The 11303-nt window shown below is 41.7% G+C and overlaps 1 protein-coding gene across 4 annotated transcripts in view; it reads left to right on the top strand.

Annotated features, from left to right (window-relative positions):
• FHDC1 (FH2 domain containing 1) overlaps window positions 1-11303 on the top strand; it is a 37085-nt gene continuing 25782 nt past the window's right edge. Inside the window, exons 1-2 of one of the 4 annotated variants that reach the window (XM_075029648.1) lie at window positions 1-146; window positions 4052-4684. In XM_075029648.1, the coding sequence (XP_074885749.1) occupies window positions 4202-4684 (483 nt within the window). In that variant the 5' untranslated portion in view covers window positions 1-146; window positions 4052-4201. Of the gene's footprint in view, window positions 147-1251; window positions 1395-1646; window positions 2106-4051; window positions 4685-11303 lie in introns of those variants that run through there. The other 3 variants (XM_075029639.1, XM_075029668.1, XM_075029658.1) reach the window with 3 other exon arrangements.

The following is an 11303-nucleotide window of genomic DNA, read 5'->3' as shown; positions in this document are numbered from 1 at the left end:
TCGAAGGGAGTTACGACGAAAGGATCTCTCTCAGGGCCCCTCGGGTGGTCCCGACAGCAGGTTCCCCGCAGCGGGCGCGTAGGCACGCTGCCCGCCTTTCGCGGACACCTGGGCTAAAACACCCGCTCCGGACGGAAAATAAGACGGTAAGGCTGAGGGCTGTTCCCCTGTCGTCCCCTTCCCTGCAGCGGCATGAGCACAGCAGCTGGGAGCCCAAACAAAAACCAGCTGGAATCGAGCTCCCCCTGACAAAACGCGTAATGTCCCTGCCTGGCACGGGGGCCCTCTGTCCGCTGCCCGTCAGCCTTGTGTGGTGAACCAGTGTGGGGTTCCCTTCCCATCCTGGCTGGCTGGCTGGCTGGAAGGTTGTGCCGTGTGAGGGATTTCGTCGGATGCGTTAAGCGGTTAAGCGCTAAGTTGCTGCGATAGCGCGAGCTGCATCGTCTTTGTAACCCACATGTTTTGGCAAGATCAGCAGCTAGTTATATGAGGCAGCGTTCGCAGTTTCTTTATCTGCAGTTAGCAACTGGTTGCTCCGTTTACCTTTTTGTGTGGCTGTTGTTGAGACCCAGACATCCAAATACTGTGGTTGGGCTTTGGTGTCAAAATCGGCGTTGTTCTCATGAGAATTTGGACGATGCCTGACACAAACGTGGGCAGCAGAGAACATAAGGTGTGAGTTAAAGGGAGTAATATCTTGCAGTATGAATTATGAAATGCCCTTCAGCACATCGTGCATTTCACCTGTTAATTTGTGTATGCAAATATAATGTATGTCCTGTCTCAGTGGCAACTGCCTTTTTTGTGAGAAACAAATTACTTCAGAGCGTTTGTCTTCTTACTTGGGGAGAAAGTTGTCCCCACCCTCTAAATTTGAAATACATTTCCAATTTAGATTAGGTTGCCTAAAACAATGAACGAGACAAAGAAATAAAATATTTCTTTTATGCCAAATATGGACACAATTAAAATGTGCAGTAAAGCTCTTGCACTTCTTGGGATGTTTTGGATAACAAACATGCAATAATGAAGTGTAATTGAGACATCTTAAATGTTTGTTCTTGGGTCCCTTTCTTTTTTATCTCTTTAATCCTTTGAATAGTGCGGAGAGGCTCCTTAGGAGTTAAAATTTTGCTTGGGTTTTATTACACATCCCAGTCCCGGCATAATCTGTAGTTCGCAGTCAGAACGGCTGCCTTGTTCCCCACCTCCCCTTGCTGTACTTCCTGCTTGGAGGCACCTGGTGATACCAACAAGCGGCCCAGAGCCTGTCCCGGCTGCCAGCTTCTCTTCTCTCCCACGCACAGTAATGGCGGGGGCGCTGGGAACATCTTCAAGCTGCTCCTCTGAGAGGCAGCAGGAGAAGGGAATTTTGACTAGTCTCCTGGTATCTGGTAACTCGAGACCGCTGTCCTCTTACAAGCAGGTGACCTCTGTCACTTGCATTGTGCTTATCTGTCAGAAGACAAAGCTGAATGCCAGCCTTTATGCTGTACCTTTCCTTTCATGCCTGCCTTCTAAATGCTGATTCTTCCCCTTTTCTGGTTCTGAGTGACGGTTACCTCATCTAAAGCAGTACAGGGCTCATTGGCTTGAAAACAGTTTTTCCTGTTCTATCTATCTATCTTTACATCTAGGTTGGGATGTTTTCTTCCCCTTGTGTTTTCCACTCCTTTCTCTAGGAGTGTCCCTTGTCTAACTCAGAAATGCTTAGGTCTGAGATCAGTCGTTTTCCACTCTTCTGTGTTAGTGCCGGGACTCTGATGATTCATCGCCTACAACTTTGTTTCATTAGGATTTAATCCTGTTTTTCTTAAAGCATCTCGATTTATTGGAAGTTTCAAAATGAGGTTCTTGCACGTTGCCCAGGGGCACGGTCGGTTGGTCTGTCTGTCCCTTCTTTCCTTCTTTCCTTCTTTCCTTCTTTCCTTCTTTCCTTCTTTCCTTCTTTCCTTCTTTCCTTCTTTCCTTCTTTCCTTCTTTCCTTCTTTCCTTTTTTTTTTTTTTTAACTCTGTGGGAACCGGCGTTAGAAAGTAATAACTGTTGAATACTGCTTTGTGATGATGGAGGACCACCTAATACATCTTTCATTTTTAAATAAGTGGTAGGGAAGAAAAGATTTTTTCCTAGTTGAGTATTTCTTTAAATTAATGCAACACTTAATTGCTTTGAGTGGTTAATCTATTTCCACCACCTTGCACCTGCTTTTTTATGCCTCTCTGCTTCTATGATCATGAACTTAGGAGGAGAGGCATGAACATACAGAGCTGTGTAATAGCAACTGTGTATTAGTGCTGACTTAAATTTGAAACCCTCTATCCTGATCCACTTTCTTTGTTGCTCTTCCCCTTTTTACCCTGCCATTAAAATATTTTCCATCATTCCTATGACTGACATAAACTTCATACAGGTTTTTATATATGTTTTCTATTCTTGCTAATACCTTGGTAATGTAAGGTATAAGGTCAGAAAATCTGAAGCAGGAAAGAGGAGTTTGTTGCTACCTATGCAAGCTTTTGAGAAGAAAAGGTATAGTGGATCATTCGGTTTACATTGACTTCAGTGAAGCTGTGAGTGGCTGAGTCCTTGCAGACCAAGAAAGAATTTGCCCTAAGGCTTGTTTCTGTGACTTGGATCTGTTTGTTCCTGCACTAGAGTGATGGATCTCTGGCAAAAATAGCGAAGGTGTTTTCATCACTATTTTAAAATGTCAAATTGATCTGGGTTGCTATTAGCTCTGTGTGAACCCTGCTGAAGAGGCATACAGCTAAATCAGTGCCAATTTTGTGATTTGATATTGTTCTTGTGCCAGTGCGTTACTTCAGCTCTGTCTATTGAGCTTTCTTGTGACTGATTTTTGCTCAGGGACTGGCTGTCTTATGCATTTGTATTGTGTGGTATCTTTGGTAGTTTTTTTTGTAAATTCCTAAATTTTTTTTGAGATAAGTTACAAATTTCCATAAAATCATGGGATTCTTCATTGGTCTGTATTTGTAACGCCTTAATCTGTTTTCTCTGAGACTTACAATCTGTTTTAATAGATTTGGCTTGTCAAAATCGTGCTTTTTTGCAGAATTCATTCTCTTACTTGAAGATTTACTGTTGATATCAGTATCTTCGTTTAGTAGGTGACAGTATAAGAAAAATTGCTCAAAACTATTGTGGTTCTTGTTAAGCTGCTTCATGAGGTAATCTAGATGTAAAAGCTTTCCTAAATATTTAAAGCTTTGCATACGTGCAGTGCTTAGGATGCGTAGGTTACTGTTCCTATCAGCTCCTCTGTCCTTTCACTCTGTCTCTGCTTATTGAACTGGCTCCTTTAACCTATAAGTAAATTATAAGGGGCAGCTTAATCAAACTGCGGTCTTTCTTCTCTTAGTGTATTTTGGGGGGTAGTCGAACCAGACCAATAATGGTAAAATGCAAATACTGTATGATTATGCTCAGTGAACATAGAGAGTTTAGGGGCTGCACACTGTTTTTCCCTTATTGACAATTGTGTGAAAAATATGAAGACAAAAAACCAGTACATTATGCTAGACTTAAATCATTGACATACTGTTCATTATTTTAATGCAGCTTGGATTTAAGTCATGAATTAAAAGGATTCAAACAAGGTCTGTTTGATCCAGTTAATCCAGTACCATAATTAGTACTTATATTTTCTAACTCTGTGTAATCACCTTTAAAAATAATCTGAAATTAGGAGTGGAATAATACTTGTTTGTTTTAATAATTTGAGATAAATATATTCTCTTACAAAATTGCACTGAACTGAGATTAGTAGGTGAGTTCAGTATCAACTGTGGGCAATTTAAGAGGTATTCTTATTTTTATGTATGTTCTTGAAATCTAGGTACCCAAAGCTATTTGAAATCTTGGTGTGGATAAGTTTTATAGAATTGCCCTGGGAAAGACTTTTGATTCACTAGATTTCGCTTCTGGATTAAAAACTTGATAGCTGTTATACCTTAATTTTAGTGTCGCCTCAGTGCGAGGGACAATATCCGGTCTCTCTGATCTGTGTCTCCCTATTGTCCTTTGTTGTAGGTTGTGAAGATGGTACAGTCCCCTGTTGTGTTGCTACTGCTGTCAGACTAGAGTTTGAGAGAGCGTGATACTTGCTGCTGCTGCGCTCACTGTTCAATGTTTCAAACCGGTCCAAGGAAGTAACACTCTCCTCTTTGGAGAGGACATAAAATGCATGTTATGAATTGTCTCTCCTTGGTCAATGATAAAGAAAATGGGGCTATTCCAGTTGCAACGGGATTAATGAATGAGGATACAACAACAGCATCTCAACTTTCTCAGCCTGCAGCACCACCGCCCCCTCTGCCATGTCCCCTCACAGGGGCACCCCCAGCCCCTCCGCTCCCCCCAGGGATGCCGCCACCTCCCCCACCCCCTCCTCCACTGCCTGGGCCAAACATACCTCTGCCTCCACAGCTGATAAATGGGCATGACAACCATGGCAAAAAAAAACGAATGCGGAGCTTTTTCTGGAAAACTATTCCTGAAGAACAAGTCCGTGGTAAAAACAATATCTGGACAATTGCTGCAAGACCGCAGTATCAGATCGATACAAAGACAATCGAGGAACTTTTTGGGCAGCAGGAAGAAACCAAGCCCCAGGACCCCCGAAGTCGATCTTTAAAGTCTTCATTTAAAGAGACTAAAGAGGAGGTAAGAATTGAAGGAAAACCTCTCTTTTACATAATGCTGTAGGAATTGGTGTGAATTCTGACTCGCCTTTGTCTCTTTCTCTGTCATGTTTCATCCTTAAGTCAAATTTGTCTTGATTTGATGGAGAGGGGAACCATGGGGAGGATAAGCAATTTGTTCTTAGTGGTACACGTTTGTTTTTCAAAGAGCTAATAGTGTTTTATTATTTTTACCTGGTAAGTGCTGTGATTTGGTCACCTGTTAAAATAAATATAAATAAATGGAGGGAGCTGAAGGCATCTGTATTTACTCATGTTGGAGAGCCCTTGAGTTTTCAGTGTGAAACATAGGTGTATTGTACCTTTTTTCTTCAGCTCTTCCACTATGGCTGTTGTACAAACAAAATGTTCTACCTGCAAGCATGCACCAGGTGGGAGGGAAGAGAATCCTATTGTAAGGGTTAATGCTGTATACATCCTTGATGTCCTAGAGACTTCAGGAAGGGAAGTACCAGTATGACAGCGAGGAAATAAAACATAATATAGTGATTAAGGGAATTTGTTATCTAATTGAGATAATTTTAAAGTTTCAACTTTCATAAATGTTGCTTTCCTGCTAATGAAAACTTTATTTCATCTACCCTGCTTTTTCTGGACACTAAAATAACCTTCTAAGAAAGTCTGAAGATTGTTACTGATTTCAGTTCTGGTGGTGAGTATCTGCCAGTATATACCAAGCACTTTCAGGTTGAAATACTCTCCGGTGAACTGATAAGTAGCTTTTCTAGTTCTTAAATCCTGATGTATAGACAGCCTCTTTGTGAAGCCTGAATTGAGTTGTCTCAAGTGATCTTTCTGTGAAGTGATTGCAGGGTTGAAACGCAGATTTAATCAGCAGTGTGCGTCTACATACATGTTAGCTTGTAAACAAAATACAGAGGGCATGGGGTTAAGAGATGTAACAATGTATCAGTTTTTAGTGAGAAAATAGGGACTTGATGGTATCTTGCAGGATCCAGAGAATGTCAAAATAAGATCAGCAGGGACAAGGAGAGAAACCAATGTACTGATAGTGTGCATGTTGTACATAGACTAAAATAAAGGATTTAAAACAGACATGGTATTGCAGACTCTGAAACCCTGACATCGGGAAGGAGTAATTGGGGCCATCGTCAGAGGTAGTCATTAACCTCTGTGCTGTTTTCAGGCTATGTTCATCTTCGAATCCGGCTTGCAGTGAGTGGACTTCCTGTACTGCATGCAGACGTACACAACTCTGGCCCCGTGTGTGTTTTTTAGAAGCTCCCCCTTTCAGGACTGCCATATGGAGAAGATCTAGTTATAGCAAAAATGATGATAAGTAACTGAATGTGGTCCCTAGCGTACAGCAGCTGGGGCAGAGAAAACCCCGGCATGCTCCAAAACTCACGCGTTTTCATGTACAGCTTGAAACTCAGGGTATCCTGAGGAGGTTAAAGGCAGTGTTAGAGATTAAAATCACAGGCCTGCAAAACAAGGGTTTCTCCAAGATACAGTGCCTTGGAAACAAAAACATGCCTTGCTACAAGTTAATGATTTTGTGCATCCGTCTGGAGCTGATAAGGTAGTTCAATGCATCTCCCTCCACTGCCTGATGCTTGTCCAGCCTGGTTCAGGACTCCCATGGTGCCTTTGCACATGGCAGGTGGTTGAGGCAACAGTACTTGCCTCTGAGTTATGCTACTTAAGTGACAAAATGTTCAACTCGGTTGCTAAGCTTTGTCAAGCATGCCGCAGTAGTGTGTCAGACAGCAATGAGCAATTTCTTGTATGTTAATGGACTTTGCAGTACTAGCTGCTTAGCAAGGAGGGAAGGAGATAATCCTGAAGAGCTACGTGTTATTGGAAGTGCGGAAGCACAGATACGCAACAGCTCACATGCTTAACGTTACCACAGGCATCATTCAGCAAAAGTATGGAGGTTCAAGGCAAAGGCAATGTGCGTAATTTCCGTCATCAGTGCTGTCAGCTGCTGCTCACTTCCTTTAATGTATGACGGTTATCCTCAGTTCACTGTAGTAAAATCTATGGGGGTTGAAAGGAGTTGGGGGCAGGCCGAGGTACACAGCATCCATGTGACCTTGCAGAGAGCACGTTAGCGTGGGGCTGAGGAAGCTGTAGTTCTGTTCCTGGCTGCATCGCTGGCCTGGCAGCGGAAGATAGGCAAGACATTTTGTGTTTCAGTACCTCTATTCCTTTTGTATAAAACACAGTTGATTTTAGAAAGTGCTTTATGATCTAGCAGTGAAACATGTTCTTTGCAGTTTAAATAGTGGAATTAGTCTAGTTGGCATAGTATGTCAGCAACAAATTTTCAAGATAACTTCAAGTGCATAAATTCAAGTATCACTTAGATCCAAATCCGAAAAAAACAGCATGTGCCAAAAGTGCTGTACAAGAGTGCATGGCCGGAGAGTCTATTCTTTTGGCTCAGTGGGGTTCCTCTCAGTGCAGTGGCATAGCTTCAGTGGAAGTGGTGAAGAGTGACTCTTCAGCCAGTGTTGAGGGCACTCCCCCAGAGGCTGTGGTGGGGATAGGGGTTTCATACCTTTTCCAGAGATCGCTGTTGATTGTGGAATCATAAGCAGTTTTGGAAATACTGCATGTCCTTTTAATTCCTCACTCATCAGTGATTTATACAGGGAATTCAGATGCCCAACTCAGGTTATTGAATCCCAATTATGGAGGCTTGGCACTAAACATCATCATTATAACAGAATTCCCTTTTGAGATTAGAGTCAAACTCCTACAGCAAATGCTATCCTTTTTGTAAACAATCCCTCACCAAACCCTTAGGCGATTAATTAACATGTTGCCTTGACTAAAGGCTTAATTTGCCCTATGATTTCATGTAATTTGAGCCTCTGAAAAATAGGGGGTGTAGAGTTAAGTTTACACACCAATTTACTTTCCCCATCCTTTAGTGGTTTCGCAGTACAGCACAACATACACTCAGCTAGGCTATAGCTAGCCTGGCAGCGGAGTGGGCAAACCAGCTTGTTGCCAGCCAAGGTTGCTGCTCTTACTTTCTCCTTCGAACTGTCCCTCTGCTCCAGTCCCTCACCTCCCCCCATCTGTGCGCTGGCTCTGGCAGACATTGGACCCTCTGTAAACAGATTTAAGTAGCTCAGCAGAATGCTGTTGGCGTTTTTTGTTTTGTTTTCAACTGGAGTAGTTTTCTGCTATTTTAGTGAGTTTTGGTGGCTTGCGAAAGGGTGCAGTGAATTTCAGAGCCCGTGCAAGGGGCTAGTGAGAGAAGAAAGATGGAAGGGGCGAACAGGATGTCTCCTCCCTTGTCCTAGTCATGCCCTCTTTCTGTTTTCCCTATGCTGGCTCTGATGCTCATTCCACCTTCTTGAGAGCTGATTCAACCTGTTAATCCAGCAGAGGACTAACACAGCAAAAAACCAATGAGATGAGTACCAGTGCCTGCCTAAGGGAAAGAGCAGGCTAGGAATGTGACAAGGGAGGATGACATGGAGTGGGGCAGTGCTGTAGTAAGCTTCTAGGTTCACTCTGCCGCGCTGTGGAAGTGCACCTTTCCACAACCACTCCATGCACTGCGTGTGGCTCAGAGAATAGAGGCCAAAATATTAAACTCAACAGTGATGGTTAGTGTGTTGTAAGGTGAAGTGGAAGCTGAAGCAGGAAGTTGTTTATATCCTTCCTAACCTCCAGCACCAAGCCTGTGCCAGCAGGCTGTTCCACACTTGCTCTAATTTGTAAACTGTATCCCACCATGTGAAACCCCATTGTTCTTATCCAAAGAACACATGTGATGTTTTGCTTTCACTGATCTGTCATAAATCCACTTCGTCATGTTCCTGTTCCTTATTGACAGTCTCATGGCAAGAAACTCCTGTTGCATTTCTGCAGTCACTACGAAGTCAGTATTGATGTGGGGCTTTTTGTGTCTCCCGGAACAGTCTGAATCTCTTGTGTTGATTGCGAATTTGTGTCAGAGTTCAGAAGTAGCTTTCCTGTTACCATCATCACAACTTCACCATGGTACTCAAGCTAATGTTCCCCTTAATACATCTAAACCAGCAAATATTTCAGTGGTAGATTAACATTTGTCAAACTCATGCTGTTACTACCCCACATGATCTATGCCTGCTGCAGATTGCAGAAATACGCTGAGTTGAATACTATGGTGATGAGAAGCAGATTCATGAGTGAATCAACTGTCCTTGCTTCGAAGATTGCATTGTTTATGAAGGAGAGGTGGCAAGTGTGTGAGGCAGTGACACTTGCATTGGCTGGCAAAGTGCAGGTGTTAAGATGGTGCAAAGTATCTGAGAGAATTGTAGTATTTCTAGAGTAGGACAAAAAAAAAAATAGTTTTCTCTGGCAGGAGAGTTGAGGAAGATGACAATGGAGAAAACTCTCCTGAATTTATCTGAAGTAAACCATAAGAAACCATATGAGAGTTTTCTGTGGTAAGGAGAATCCCAGTGAGACTAGGAAAGTCTGTTTTCAATTCTTACTTACAGTCCAGTGCAACTTTTTGAGTCAAGAAGTCCAAGGGTATTACTGGTAGACAGCACTTTAAAATCTCTTTAGGTGGTGAACAGAGAATTGGAACATGCTGTGCTGGCACCAGTGCTGAAGGTGTGTATGAACAGAAGATAGGACCAGACTGAGCAGAATTTATAAAAAGCTGAGGTAATGTTTAAAGGGTAAAAAGCAACAGCTTGGTGGGAAGTCATATGCAGACAGCTTTTTGCAAGGACAAAGTAGAGTGAAAGCTTGGTAGGGAAGGAGAGTAGACATTACAAATATGTTAAGGCTAAGATTATGAATCTAATATTGCAACAATGTGAGATGGAAAATACCATACTTGTGTGCAAGGAGTAGGAACTTGTATTATGGAGTATCTGCCAGGTTCCCCTTTTCTCCTCCTCACGCTCCCAGCTGGAAACTCCTTGAAGGTAGTTAAGTAATGACAGCTTTTTCAAACACTTTTGATAATCTTGAAGTGGACACCAAGCAAAGAGTGACCAAAACCTGAGCCAAATGTTTTGATTGTGTTCTTGAACAAGAAATCAGAGAAAAAATAGACTATGGTCATATATAGAGCAAGAAGTGTGTCTAAGATCCTTGTACTTAAGAACAGCTATGACATTTTTATGTTGTGCTGATAAGGCAAATGCAGCTGTATACGTTGCCATCTGTTGTTTTTCTTCAAGGGAAGATGTTTAAAAAAATCTCTAGTTTTGTTTGAGGCTGTACGGTAAATCTGGGTTGTGCCATGGAAACCAGAGGTTTATGCAGTTGATAGTCAGTCTTACTGTAAGAGTTATCAACTGTGACTGAAAATAATATGTACAGAAGGTTAACTGTGAATATGCTTTAAAAAACCCCAACAAACCAAAAGCCAAATCATGATGGCAAAGCTTATAAGCTTAAACTAGTACAGAGAAATCAGAGAATTAGGAGTGACCAGAGTAATTGGAGACTGGAGCTGGAGTTTGAGAGGTCAGTGAGAGGTCCCTGCAGTAAAACATTTGAAAAAGATTAGATACTGCAGGGGGAGAGATAGTTGAACCTGTCCTATGTTAAAGGGCTTTCCTGTAATGATCTGCTGGGGGCCTCTCAACTCCTAACAGGAGAATAAAACACAATCTGTCCTCTTATCTTTGCATATGCTAAAACTGAAGGGCTTCAGGCTAGCAATCATCTAATTAAAACTAATAAGCTGATATTTCCTGTGTTTTCTAGTCTTTGCTGGTTTCAGAAGAGAGGAAATTCCAGAATTTCAGAAAACTTTTAAATCTGATTCACTCTTTTCAGCAGATGAGGAGGCTGTCTCCTGGGTGTATGTTGAGGATAGCACATTAATCATACCTATATTTTCACTGTCACCAGCTGACTGCAGGCTAATTCAATTTCGTGATGATGCCAACATTGCGTTTATATATGTATCTCTAATTCATGCACTGTCACAGAGGTCAAGACACCTTTACAGTTGTCAAAACCTCAAACATCATGTGAGTCCAACAGCAGTCTTGAACATCTGTGTGTACTGAGTTGTTTTATTGTAGCAATTAGGTGGCACTGTTAATGTGAAAGAATTCTCTTGTCCTTGTAAATCTCATGACTTTTGTAGCTGTTATCACCAAAATAGCTGTGGTAAAATTTTAACCGTAAGGACACGATTTGCTAAAATGGGGCAGACATCTCAGGTTTGAACTTGTATGCTGTTACAGGAAGAAAAACTAGCATAAAAAGAATTAACACTTTTATTTTAAAAAAAATTTTAAATTAATTAGGGAAAAAAAGTTGGTTTTTTTCTCTGCTTAATCTCTGGAATTGTACACATAACATGATACAGCAAATCAACTTTAAAATATAAAGCAGGGGGAGACTTATTGTATTATGGGTTTCTGTTTGCTTCTAGATAAAGCAAACAGATTTGAGCATTATCTGTCTCAGATTTTGATTCAAGATCAACTTATCTTTCTGTGGATCAGCATGGCTGTTAGTTTGCATGAATGAAATCAGTAGTGCATACTGACCTCTGCTTAGAAAGACCATCCTCACATTTGTTACAAAGTCTCTGATATATGTAGGTTTTGAAGTGTTGTGCTCATTAACCACGG

This window comes from Buteo buteo, chromosome 1 (genome assembly GCF_964188355.1).
Source record: "Buteo buteo chromosome 1, bButBut1.hap1.1, whole genome shotgun sequence".
Lineage (NCBI taxonomy): Eukaryota > Metazoa > Chordata > Aves > Accipitriformes > Accipitridae > Buteo > Buteo buteo.
The sequence above is the reverse complement of the archived record's forward strand: the minus strand, read 5'-3'. Positions and strand labels throughout refer to the sequence as shown.